Source organism: Schistocerca cancellata, chromosome 3 (assembly GCF_023864275.1).
Source record: "Schistocerca cancellata isolate TAMUIC-IGC-003103 chromosome 3, iqSchCanc2.1, whole genome shotgun sequence".
NCBI lineage: Eukaryota > Metazoa > Arthropoda > Insecta > Orthoptera > Acrididae > Schistocerca > Schistocerca cancellata.
Window position 1 is genome coordinate 329,445,161 of NC_064628.1, and position 14,581 is coordinate 329,459,741.

At 41.7% G+C, this 14,581-nt stretch overlaps 1 protein-coding gene across 3 annotated transcripts in view; it reads right to left on the reverse strand.

The window, feature by feature from the left end:
* The window catches only part of LOC126175026 (brahma-associated protein of 60 kDa), a 66,798-nt gene that overhangs the window by 46,403 nt on the left and 5,814 nt on the right, over positions 1 to 14,581 (reverse strand). For all 3 annotated transcript variants that reach the window (XM_049921527.1, XM_049921528.1, XM_049921529.1), the window contains exon 3: positions 10,713 to 10,875. In XM_049921527.1, the coding sequence (XP_049777484.1) occupies positions 10,713 to 10,875 (163 nt within the window). The remainder of the gene's footprint in view (positions 1 to 10,712; positions 10,876 to 14,581) is intronic.

The window sequence follows — 14,581 nt, forward strand, 5'->3', positions numbered from 1 at the left end:
CGTCACATACATTCAGCAACTGAAAGATTCACATTAAGCAGAATAGAAGGAGGAAGGGGATTTATCGACATAAAAAACCTACATTATGGACAGGTAGACAATCTAAGAAAATTCTTTCTAGAACGAGCAGAAACTAGCAAAATACACAAAGCAGTCACTCATATAAATACATCGGCTACACCACTGCAATTTCATAACCACTTCTACAACCCTTTAGATTACATAACATCAACAGATACGAAGAAAGTAAATTGGAAAAAGAAAACACTACATGGCAAGCACCCGTATCATCTAACACAGCCACACATCGATCAAGACGCATCCAACACATGGCTAAGAAAAGGCAATATATACAGTGAGACGGAATGATTCATGATTGCAATACAGGATCAAACAATAAACACCAGATATTACAGCAAGCATATTATTAAAGATCCCAATACCACAACAGATAAATGCAGACTTTGCGAACAACAAATAGAAATAGTACATCACATCACAAGCGGATGTACAATACTAGCAAATACAGAATACCCCAGAAGACATGACAATGTAGCAAAAATAATACATCAACAGCTTGCCTTACAACATACACTTATAAAACAACACGTTCCCACATACAAGTATGCACCACAAACTGTACTGGAGAATGATGAATACAAATTATACTGGAACAGAACCATTATAACAGATAAAACAACACCACATAACAAACCTGACATCATACTCACCAATAAAAAGAAGAAAGTAACACAACTAATCGAAATATCCATACCCAATACAACAAATATACAAAAGAAAACAGGAGAAAAAATTGAAAAATAAATCCAACTGGTTGAGGAAGTCAAGGACATGTGGCATCAGGATAAAGTTGACATTATACCAATTATACTATCAACTACAGGAGTCATACTACACAATATCCACCAGTACATCAATGCAATACAGCTACATCCAAACTTATATATACAACTACAGAAATCCGTAATTACTGATACATGTTCAATCACCCGAAAGTTCCTAAATGCAATGTAACATATACTGTACAGTTAAAAGGAAGTCACGCTTGATCACGGTCCGCGTCACTTTCCATTTTTAACCAGACCTAAGGTCTGCGAAAGCAAAGATTATGATAATAAATAGCTCATGGCTTGGATCGCACTATGGAACCGAGATTACCCCAGGGAGACAATCCCCCGTTGACCAAGGTCAATGCAAGCAGGCATTTGGATTCTGGGGGAGCTGCCAAAAAAGTGAATAAGGGAAGAACCTCAAAGAAGATAGAAACTAAAAAGACTTTCAGACTTGGAACCGTAAGTGTACAGACAATGACAGACTGGTAAACCTAAACACGTAATAGATGAAATGAAAGAGAGAAGCACTGGATTATTAGTGATGCAAGAAACAAGATACAATGACGAAGATACAGTGGAGTCAGAAGGCTTCATAATACTGAAAGGGAAATCAGGAGTTAGAGTGGGAACGGAAAGACATGCACCTAGATGCATTGGTATAGGGTTCATAGTAGACAAGAGATAAGAAGATGGCATAACTGAAATGAAGAGCAGGTCAGAAAGGATATCAACACTGACAATTCAAGCAGGGAACAAAAAGTATACAATAATAAATGGACATGCACCTACAAATGACAAGAACACGAAAGACCAGAAAGTGGCAGACAGTTTCTCGGAGGAGCTAGATGATACACTGAAAAACATACCATATAGACATGTAAAGGAAGATTATAATGCAGAGATTGGAAGAGAGAAGCAACATAAAGGAGTAGTGGGTGAGTACCCTGCACACCAGCTGACAAACAAAAACGGAGAAAGACTAACTGAACTGCGTTGAGAAAACAAAATGAGATTGGTGACAACACACTTCAGGGCCGAACCGCGTAAGAAAAAGACATGGGCAAACCCATGTACCCGCCTTGGGGAATTCCAAATTGACCACATAGCAATCAGCAGGACAAACACTAAAGAGATCATGAACACAAAGATCAGGAAGAACACAAGAATAGAATCGGATCACTGTATTACAGAAGTGAAGTGCCTTTGGATTACAAACAGGGGCAGACTGCCACAGACGAATAGAACAGAAAACAAAGGCAGACAGAGACAAATTAAGAGACAATCAATCCAGATATGAGGAAGGAACTGAATCATTCAATGAATGGGATGACATGAAGTGAAATATGGCAAAACAGGCTGAACTATGGGGAAAGGAAGAAAAGAAACAGAAGCACTGGTGGTGGAACTGGGAGTGTGAGGAAGCAGTAGAGACTCACAGGAAAGCCTGAAGAGACTGGAGCAGCAAGAAGGACCCGGAAAAATGGAAAGCTTTCTTAGGAGCAAGAAAGGAAGCGGCCCGAACAATAAGATGGACCAGAAGACAGAAGATTAAGCAGGAACTGGAGGAGATTGAGACCAACTTCAGGAAAAACAACAGCAGACACTTTTTCGGGAAATTCAAAGAGAGTCTGATTGAGTACAAGGGTAGAGAACTGTTTATCAGAGATAAGAAAGGGGAGCTGGCTGTTAGTGCGAAGGAGAACTGTCAGATTTTTGCAAAGTACTTTCACGACCTGCTGAACAGTGAACCACCTGAAGACGAGCTGGAACTGGGGACTGACACAGAACAGAGAGAGAGCCATGCCCTCCAACCAGGGATGAAGTCACACGTGCCATAAGCGAGCTAAAGAATAATAAGGCAACTGGAGAAGATGGTATAGCAGCCGAGATGATTAAGTGTGGAGGAAACAAAGCAACAGACAACATGACCAACATAATCCACCAGATCTGGAGGACAAAGAAGTTGCCAGAAGGATGGAAGAATGCAATTGTAGTACCAATACGCAAGAAGGGGGACACGTGAGATGCAAACAACTACAGAGGAATATCACTGCTAGAGGTCGTATACAAGGTGCTGTCCGAACTATTGCTCAAGAGAGTAGAAGAACAGGTAGAAAGTACAGTTAGCGACTACCAAGCAGGACTCAGGAAGGGAAGAGGTTGTATAGAACAGATATTCATCCTGAAGCAACTGATAGAACATAGGGCCTTAAAAAACAAAAAGACACTGATGACCTTCGTGGACTTCACAAAGGCATATGACTCCATCGACAGACAGACTTGTTATGATCCTGACGAACAGAGGATTTTATGGAACTACACATGAACTCATAAAAGAAATTCTGACAGACACAAAACCAAGGGTGAGATTCAGAGGAGCACTGTCAATGGGGCAGAACAACTAGAGAAAGAAGAAAGACAAATACTGAAAAAAATACTAGGCCCCAAAACAGGTGGATGTGAAGAGCTATGGAAGAATTGTACTGGAACATTAGAATAATATTTGGGGAAATCAGACTCAAAAGGGCAATGTTTGCTGGACATGTAGTTCAGATGAGTATGGAGAGAATGATGAAGAGAGTGTGGGAAACAACAGGGAGGACAAGGGGAAAGACAGGAACCAAGTGGGTTGTTGAACTTCAGAAGGACTGGTTGGAATTTGGGACCAAGGTCGAAGGAAAGGAAAATTGGAGGAATATGCTGGAGATCAATGACAGAGAAGAACACAGGAAAAGATTACAGTGTCATCATTAGAGCCGACAGGAGAAAAGAACACTGAAGATCTAGGAAGAAGGGTGGGAGAGAAGATGAGAAAGAATGAAGCGGTTCTGGGAAAAGAAAAGGAAAATGCAGTCCACGAAGGGGCTACCCGTGGTCCTACAGAGGTCGTAATACAAGAAGAAGAAGAAGAAGAAGAAGAAGAAGAAGAAGAAGAAAAACGTGAGACTGACTGCCCTATAGCTGCTGCTAGACTGTTAATGGCCACTAAAAATAGTGATCACTCAATACAGAGCCCTGCGGGACCCCCATTCTCCTGGATTTTGGTGGTGGGGGAAGGGGGGGGGGGCAGGGGAGAACTATGGGAGGCATGAACTTGGATGCGGAAAGTACATAGCGACAGGGAATTCTGGATAAAAATTGGGAGTGGGCCTCGGAGACCTTATAATGTGGCGAGGATATGATGTCACCGGGTGATGTCATACCCTTTGTGTAGATAAAAAAGAGACAGCAACAAGGTGTTGGCGTCTGCAAAAGGCTGTTCGGATGGCAGACTCGAGGGACACAAGATTATCAGTGGTAGAGTGCTCCTGGCGGAAACCGCCCAGACATGGAGCCAGTAGGCCACATGACTCCAGGATCCAACCCAACTGCTGACACACCTTATGTTCTAGCAGCTTACAAAGAATGTTGGTGAGGCTGATGGGCCGATAGCTATCCACATCAAGCGGGTTTTTAGAGGGTTTGAGCACCAGAATGATGGTGCCCTCCCACCATTGTGGTGGAAAGATGCCATTGCACCAGATCTGGTTGAAGATGACGAGGAGATGGTGCTTCTAGTCAGATGAGAGATGTTTAATCATCTGACAGTGGATCCAATCCAGCCCAGGAGCTGTGTCAGGGCAATGTGCAAGAGCGCTGAGAAGCTCCCACTCTGTAAATGGGGCATTATAGAGTTCACTGTGGCGTGTACTGAACGAGAGGACTTTTCTTTCCATCCACCGTTTAAGGGTGCGAAAGGCTTGGGGGTACTTCTCCGACTCAGAGGCTCAAGCATAGTGCTCGGCAATCACGTTTGCGTCGGTACATAGCACGCCATTGATGTTAACGCCACAGACATATTTTGGGGTCTGGTACCCAAAAAGATGTCTGATCTTCGTCCAGACTTGGGAAGGTGACATATGGCACCAAATGGTTGACACATACCTCTCCCAACACTACTGTTTCCGTTTGATTTATAAATTGGTGTACACGGGCACAGAGCTGCTTAAAGGCTATCAGATGCTCTAGGGAAGTGTACCGCTTATGTCTCCGTAGAGCTCAACGACGCTCTGTAATTGTCTCAGTGACTTCTGGCGACCACCAAAGGACTGTCTTTCGCTGGGGGATCGCATTTTCTGCCAGAAACAATTGTGGTAGCCACCTGCTCAACCATCACATCGATGTTACCATGTGGGGGAGAGTCAACGGTGACATCAGAGGTGAAAGTTTCCCAGTTCACCTTGTTTAAAGCCCATCTGTACAGGTGTCTGCGGGCCTGACGCTGGGGCAGCGACGGGAAGATGGGGAAGTGGTCACTACCACACAGGTCGTAATGTGCTCTCCAGTGGATAGATGAGACGGGAGAAGTCCTTGGCTGCAAACCGATAAATCAATAGCCGAGTAACTACCTCAAGCCACAATGAATTGTGTGGCAGCCCCAGTATTTAAGAGGCAGAAGTTGAAGTATCGACATCTTTGTCTTGGCCCGTAAGCACGGTGTCACCCCACAAGGGGTTATGGGTGTTAAAATCTCCCAAAAGTAGGAAAAGGTTTAGGGAGTTGATCAATCAGTGCAGGGGTACTGCACCATCTGGAGGAAGATATACATTGCAGACAGTTATTTCCAGTGTCATCCTTATTCTGACAGCCACAGCTTCAAGAGGGGTTTGAAGGGGCACAGTTTCACTACAGACACAGTTTAGGACAAACGCAAACTCCACCGAACACTCAATTACAGTCGCTACGGTTCCTGTAATATCCCTTATAGCCACAGAAGGCAGGGGTCTGCATTGCCTGGAACCTAGTTTCATGGAGGGCAATGCAGAAAGCAGGTGTAATGCTTAACAGTTGCCATAGCTCAGCCAGGCGGGGGGAAAAACTGCCGCAATTCAACTGGAGGATGAAGTCATCGTGAGGTTGGGAAGGCATGGAACATTCAATGAGGTAGTTTATGCCTCAGGGTCACCTGCTGCCACCGACTTATTGCCTGAGCAGTGTATATCCATTGTGTCTGAGGGTCTGGCGAGATCTAGGTCCTCAGCGAATGCCAGAATCTCCACCTTATCCCAAGATGCGGAGCCTGTAGGTAGCAGTGCCACCGCAAGTTTCTTGTTCTTGGGGGTCTTCTTTTTCGATTTCTTGCACTGTTCCTTGGGTTCCCTGGCTAGGAGGACTTCACTGTTTCAGTCTCCAGGACTGAGGATGAGCGTGAAGCCCTACGACCAGCTGCTTTTGGGCTCTTCAGCCAATGGTTGGTGTCATCTGTCCCATTAGCAGAAAACTGGGAAGGGAGTGACCCTAGGGACCCTTCCTTGTGACAGGAGTTGAAGAAGCCTTGCGCTTCTCTGGCTCAGAAGTGGGAACTGAAATCCCTGATGGTTGTGGGGGGGAGGGAGGGGGGGGGGGGGAGAGGGATGTTGCTCCCGAAGTAGGCTGTGCGGAAGCAACAGGGAGGGAAGTGCCCCCCTACCATCAAGGGGGCAGGTGTAGTCTCCCGGTTCTGAGAGGTGACAGGAATTCGAGGAACTGATGGGATGACAACTGTTCTTGTAGCGGCAGCGTGTGAGGTCATAGCCACAGGATGCAGGAGCTCATATTTTCTCTTAGCCTCAGTGTAGGTCAGTCGGTCCAGGGTCTTATATTCCATGATTTTCCTCTCTTTCTGTAAAATCCTACAGTCTGGCAAGCAAGGTGAATGATGATCTCCCGACACGGATGGGAGGCGGGGCACATGGAGTATTGGGATGCGATGGACATCCACAATCTTGACAGGTGGGGCTAGAAGTACAGCAGAAAGACATATGGCTGAACTTCCAGCACTTAAAGCACTGCATCGGGGGAGGGATATACAGCTTGACATCACAGCGGTAGACCATCACCTTGACCTTCTCGGGGAGGGGGGGGGGGGGGTATTTCGTAGCATTTAAGTTAGACTGACTGCTTAGAGACTGCTGGTGGTGGACCATCAGCAAGAAATGACGTACTATGCTTCATGGTGTGTCATCCACCCTGATGCCACCCACTCCGACCAGAGGCCCTCCCGACAGACACCAACCAGCCGCAGCAAAGGCCACCTGGCAGAATGGCTATCGTCGGGAGTCCCGATGCCCCATGGAGATAGGCATCTACTCCTTGGCATACGTGAGGAGTTAACAGTGCAGGCATCAGCAGAGTAATCCTTGTGTTGTCAGGGGGCTACAACCAACAGGGTACATGGCGGCCCCACCACACCCCGTTCTGGATGTGAGGTGCAAAGAAGTCCACGGCCATCACCGGCACAGAAAGGTGACACTGCGTAGTGCATGGTGGAAAAGACACCCAGGACGGTGTTCTTGCCCAAGAGATGGAGAATGGGCGGCACTGTAATGCGACGATGAGAAAGTCTGCTAAAGCTCTCAATGCACAATGGACACGATGCACCATGTAAGGCATGCACAATTGGCTCGCTCTTCAGGAAAATTTTGAAAAATGGAGGTCAAATCCTTCAGGGGACCATCACATAAAGTCTGAAACATGTGGACTCCTTTTAGTCACTTCTTACGACAGGCAGCTTCTTTCACAGATTTAACATGCTACATGTTTTGTACTTTTATTTCTACATGTACAAATATAAAAAAAACTGAGAATTAATGTAATTATGCCTTGGTATCAGTTGATTATGTTGTAAAATGCAACAGGGACTTATCTTGCCTGAAAGCATACAAAACTGGAATCTGACTAATCCTGTAGTTCTTGCTGAAATCAAAGGAAAATACATTTAATATTAGGATAACATCAATAATATAAAATGGTTCCTAGGCACTAAGTCATCCGTACGCAGGTATGTATTATTAACAAGAATTTAATACAATGTATTTATGCTGCTAAATTAAATCAGCTGCCTAAAAATTCAAACTTTCAGAGCAAATGTGCTGACAGACTAATTCTGAAACAGGGGGAGAAGCAGCACTTTAAGAATCTATTAGGCGCAGATTATTATGGCCACAGAGATGATGCCATGGTTACACAAATGATTACTGCAGTAAGAGCCTGCTGAGTTGAGCATATTTTATAGGAAGGTGATGCAATTGCAGGAAGGCAAGAGCGATACTCCACGTTTGCCAGAACTAATACTTGCTGCTTTATAGCCCTGTTTTTGGACATACAAGGTTGGGAGATGGGAATCCTCTTGGAAACCGCACTTCCTCTCATCTGTTCACCTTCAAGACCCTGCAACCTAGAGAGAGAGAGAGAGAGAAAGAGAGAGAGAAAGAGAGAGAGAGAGACTTGCGACTATGAACTCAGCTTTGATCTACAGGGTGGTCCAAATGAAGTTTCGGATGAGATTATCTCAAAAACTATACATCGGGTAAAAATAGTGGGTAAGACTAGTTCGTAAGCTCAAAGAGGGACATCAAATGATACTACACGTGACCTCCAGCCCCCGCCCCCTTGGGTGGGGTGGGGGCAACTTTTAAATCTTAAATGGAAACACCTATTTTTTATTGTAGATTCGGATTCTCCATAAAAAAGTAATCAAGTTTTGTCTGAAACATTTTTTTAAACCATTGACAGATGGCACTGAAATCGAAGAACTCAGATTTATTTAGAATTATCCGAGAAAGACTCATCAAATCAATAAAAAACATGCACCAATTCTTTTGTTATGCCAAATAAAGCTATTTCTGTACAAAATGTACTGTATCGTACTTTTAGCACTACCCAGGAACGACGACATGGACGTAGTAGAATGATGTGCCCATGGGGTGCTTCATTAGTGTGAGTCCCCTTGCCTCTCACAATTTGGGGTGCTTAATTAATGAAATTAGCCATGAAGTAATTGTTCAAAATTATCCCCATTTGCTTCAATGCATAAAAGTCAATTGCCTGCGAAAGTTGTCCACAGTTTTGAGCAGCACATCCCATGGTATGGCTGCACATGTGTTGTGGGGTGTCTTTCATAAAGAATATTTTTTAAATAACACCACAATAAAAAAAAAAAAAAAAAAAAATCAGAAGATGTTTGGTCTGGTGAGTGCGGCCACTGAATTGGTCCGCCGCGTCCTATCCACTGACCAGGGTACTGTAAATTTAAAACAGTTCTGCACATTTTTAGCATAATGGGGAGCTGCTCCGTCCTGTTGGAACCACATTCGTTGCCTAGTTTCTAAATCAACATCTTCGATTAGCTCCAACAAATCATCGGGGAGAAGTTGTAAATAAAATTCCCCAGTAACATTTCGGTCAAAAAAATACGGTCCTATCAAGGAACTATTTAAAATTCCACACCAGACCATTTGTGCTGATTGACAGGGGACCAACACTGCAGTTGTCCTACAACAACTAAGGCCACCAACAACATTCCGTCCACCAACAAAGACAGTGGCAACAGTCAGTAAGTTTACTACCTGTTTCTTCTTTAGTGCCCAAAAACTATTGGTCACATGAGCACATCGCATTTCGTGTATGAGCTGCCAACACCACTCCCCACCTCTGCCATCTGACAATCACAAAGGAATTTTAATCTGAGCATACCAAAGATTCATCTGTGGCTGTAAGATGACTCCTATATTAAGCTCTTACACCGTGAAAACACTGACATCGGGTCTGTTAATGTAAGATGACCCTATATTTTTCAATTGATGAACCTGGTGGGAAAACCTCCTCTTATAGTCTGGTAAATACAGTATTTATGAATATATTCAGCTTTTTTACTACACTATTAACCACTGATACAGCAGACAGTAATTATGACATGGAGGTAAGACAACTTTACGATTCCTGGTTGGTGGAACTGAAACCTCACTCTTCACATGTCCTCTTCTGTTTGTTATAAATAAACTGGAAGCAGTCTTGATCACATAAATTTTTTAATGTGGTGGCCGATTTCTATCTTATTAGAAGATCATCTTCAGACCATAGATGTCTGCCGGAGGCAGTGGCACATGGCAACCCTGTTGCCTGTGACTGCTTGTGTACTAGTTAGATGGTCTTATTATAAGATCGAAACCGGTCACCACATTAAAAAAATTAATGCAATCAAGACTTTCCAGTTATTTATAATAATTGTAGGTCACCTTTTTCTATAATAAGAACTATGATCTTTAAAATATTATGTTTGTTACTCTGAAAAATTGGATGTTTTGCTTTGGTAGATGCTATTTGGCAAAATTTACCTGTCTTTTCAGTGTAACAATAACGCATGTTGATTTGTCTTTGCCAGCAATCCTCCTTATTGACTCCTTCCAGTCTTTATTACTAACTAACTAATCCACTTCATGGCTCAAGGTTCTGGTTCTAGTCATTCATTGTAGGCACTGTTGACAACAGTAATTCCCACTTTGCTCTTTGCTATCAGGATTATGATTAGTACTGCTCAGTTTTGTCCCGAGTTTGTTTTTCCAGTATTGGTATTTGCTTTTCAATGGTAACATGTGCACTGATGAAGATTGGTACCAAAGTGTTATGCTGAATTGTTTGTGCAGTGACAGCAACCACATCACAGTACTTTTGCATCCGTATGTATGGGTCCTTGAATGTTTCGGTTGTTGCTTAATACAGACTTTTTCACAGTTGTGGGGGGATTTTCAAAGACTCAAAGGTAACTGGGGTGACAAACTGAATAAATCATAACTGCATTATTATTTTGTACCAAGCCACTGAAAGCCAAGGGACACACTCAGAAAACTTCCTTGGACAGTCATTTTTTTATGGTGAAGTTCAAATTTATCCTCTACATTCAGCAATCAAAAATTTATGTCATTTCTTTCCAACCTTTTAAAAATGAAACCATAACATATATATTACATATTTCATGTAATTATCATGCACAACTTAATGTTGACCATACTTGAAACTGCATCCTCTTCGTATTACTAGTTTTGGCCAAAATAAACATACCTGGATGTCTAATCTCTTTCTCATTATTGTCGAATCCAATTTTCGTTCAAAAGCCAACAGATCCATATAGGCTTGAGATTCAGGGACAAGATCTCTAACTTTCTGTGGAAGAATCTTATCGGCAAGTTTCTTCTTTTTCTTGCCTGTTGTGTGGGGAAAGTCTCTGAAAAGCAATTGAAACACCATAAGAGAACACTAATAAGTTACAAGAAACAAAGTTTTATTTAGACCACTAAATACAGAATTTTAGCTCTAAATATTAGTGGTAATATAATGGACCAACCAAACAACCACTGTTCTTAATAGCAAAAACACTGAATTAATCATAATGTTGTACCAACCTCTACACATACTGCTGTGATCATGCGCATTAGTTGTGTTTGCGCCATCCAGAGATGCATTTGTGGTGTGAGTTGAGCGACTTTGTGGTGACAAATGAATGGTGTCAGCCACTACACTTGTGTCCACCACTTGGAGCTCTGTGCTAATGTTAACTACATACTGCTTAGAGTTTTAACTCTGACTTCATGTTTATTTTGTGTTCTTCTGTTTGTGTCTCGACAAGTCGCCTGTATCAACTGATTTTTTTTCTGTTCTGTTTTCGAATTAATAAAACTACTGAAGCCTATTCTCAGTGTGTGACTGTGTACTATCCCATCAATGTAAAACAGACAAAGCACAAATTCTACGAGTTCCAGACTGTTCTTATTTTACTCCATTAATTTTGAGTTCTTCGATTCCTATTAAACAATCTTATTTTATGTTAAAAATTACTCCCTACAAGGCAATTTGCTTTTTCAGTTGTGAGGTGTACATGTTCTATTTAGTTTGTTTTGTATTACTGCACCACCATCCAGCATGTAGCAGGGTGTATTTATGGCACCACTATCATTTCTCCCTTTCCTGACCCATTTGTCAATCGTGTGTGGGAAGAATGACTCTCAGTAAGTCTCTGTATAGGCTTCAATTTCTGTTACTTTTCCTATTGTGGCCATTTCATGAGGTGAGTGGTAAGAAGAAAACTACTGCCTCCCTCTTCTTGTAAAGCCTGTTCTTGGTATTTTAACAGTAAATCTCTACTCGAGATGAAAAATGCCACCATCCTGGAGTTTGATGAGCATCTAAGTAACACTGTTGCACTTACTAATAGTGATAAAATGCATCTCTCTTCTTTGGATCCTTTCTATCTCTTCTATTAATCCTATCTGATAAGTACAGCTGGGCAACATTAATCAAAAAGTTAACTTTGATAATCATTAATCTGTTACTAAAAAAGTTAACTTCGTTAAACATTACAGCACCACTTTATAGGAGATTTATTGGAAGTTAATCATTAATCGTAATAGTAAACTTCTTGTCATGGGTGTTCTTAAATGAGTAAGTGAATCAAACGCGTTACCAATGCATAAATGAAAGCGTTTTGGTTGCAGAAGTTTAGGTAGGACATTGAAAATAAATAGAAAACAGCTTGATGATTTAGTTTTATAATCATTTAGTTATCAATGCTAAATTGCAAGAGAATCAACATACAAGGAAACTGGGCACTATCTGATATAAAATGCTTATTTTCCTTCATGAACATCAATATCTTAAAATTTTCATCCGAGATTGAGGCTCATTTAGGAGAATGTCTTTGCCCACAGAAATAAAAAGTCATTCGACTGCAGCACTCAAGGATGTAGGGGTATTATATTTCATAAATAAATTCACTGAAACCTGTTTCCCTAGAAATATTGCACTGTTTAATGATTCTTCTGATTTCATATTCAGCCACATTCTGACTACGTTTTGGACTTTACTTTTTACTGATGTGTTGGTACTAGGCTTCTCTTTAGATTGAGTAACAGACGTTAAAAACTATTCCTCTTCGTTGTTGCTGCTTCTGCCACTGCTGTTTACAGTATATCTGTCTTTTGAACTTTTAGTGGTTCCATGCCTTAAAGTCTCTTCTACAACTTTTTCCCTTTGTTTTCTTACTACTTCCACTTGACTGTTGTCGCACATTTCCAGCCATACCGAAACTTTGGACGAAATGTTGCAGTCAATGCATTAACTAAAAGCAGTACTTGATGTGAACTCAGTAAACAAGCAACAATAAGCAGCTAGTTATTCTAGCCTGCACTTGACTGTTTACAACAGTCATGTGCACCCTGATGTAGCCACACACCTACAAGACAAACTTGTCGGAACACAATTCCCGCAGGCAGCATGACATCGTTTTAGTCATAAGTAGCAGATACCTGAATAATGATAAACGCAGTCAGAGAAAGTTAATGGAAGTTACAGAGTGTGTTAATGTTTTTTGAAAGTAACTTAAAAGTTAATCCATTACTCGAAAAGTTGACTTTGTTAATTAACAATTAGCAGTCTTGTGCCAAGCTATGCCGATAATGGTTCCAGACTGTCAAAATATGCCAAGAACCAGTTGAACAAGTATTCTGTAGTCATCTCTCTCAAGCAACAGTTACATTTACTTTGGGTTCTTCCAATAAAATTCATCCTGACACTTTTGCTTTCTTACAAGTGATTTCATGTGGCACTACCACTTTAGGCCACTCCGGACAATTACTCCTATATACCTTACAGTCGTACTGATTCCAGTGATTTATAACCAAATGCATAAATGAACAGTAATGGATATATCTACCTGGTTAAGAGCAATATGTTATGTTTATTAATTTTCAGGTCAACAGCCAGTCCCCTAAACCAATTGTTCATCCTGCATTTTGCTACAACCTTTTGGTTTAACAACTGTCCTATTTACAACTGCATACTCCATAAATAACACAACAGAGCTCTGAAATGGAGGAAAGGTGAAACCTTACGATTTAACATCCTGCTGATGACAAGATCATTTGAATAAGAACATGATTGTTTTGTCCTTTTTAAGGGAAACACAAAGGCATTTGCCTTAATCAATTTAAATCTAGATGGCTGTATGGGAATTTCACCTGCTCTCCTTCAAAATATGAGTCCAGTATCTTACCAGTACACCACTTTACTTAGTGAAGGGATTTACAATATCATTCGCCAGGTCATTTTAATATATGATGAACATTAATGACACTATAATACTCTCTTAAGGTACTTTCACAAGCTAGGGTTTTATACCTACAATTTAGTCTCATTAACAAAATGTTGATGTTCTATTTGCTGGGAAGTCCTGAATATATCCACAAAGCTGGCCCAATATTCAGTAAACTTGCATTTTTTTTCCACTACCAGACAGTGTGGAACTCCATTGAGTGCCTTCAGGAAGTCAAAGAATGTGGTATCAACCTGGATGGTGGTATCTACAGCCCTCAGGATCTCTCAGACCAACAAACCAAGCCAAGTTTCGTGAGATTCTGTTTGCATAATCCAAGTTCATTCTTCAAGTGGCCTGTTTTCCCCTTCAAATAAGTCATAATATAAAGTGTAAATACTTCAGAAGTAAATGAGAACAAGCGCGCGCGCGTGTGTGTGTGTGTGTGTGTGTGTGTGTGTGTGTGTGTGTGTGTGTGTGTATTTGTACCCTAGCTCAATAAATGATTACTACAAAAGCTAACAAGTCGTCTTTTCTTGTGTGTGCGCACTTGTCAAAGAATCAACACTTCTACTTTTCAGTTAGTGGTCTCTTTTACTCACTAAGTATTTACATTCTACCAGAATGTTTCTTACAAAAAGTATAAAATGTTGTTAAGGCTTTCATGGCCACTTGTTGACAAACTGCCCATTGGCTTCTGTCTCGGGTTCTTCGGCCGACGTTCATCTAATGATTTTTCTGACGTTTCGCCAGCACGAGTGGCTGGCATTGTCAAAGCTTCACCCTCCATTGCCGGTGGTGAACTGGAGCCGAGAGCATAAGCGACATTGCAGGTTGGGGCAGG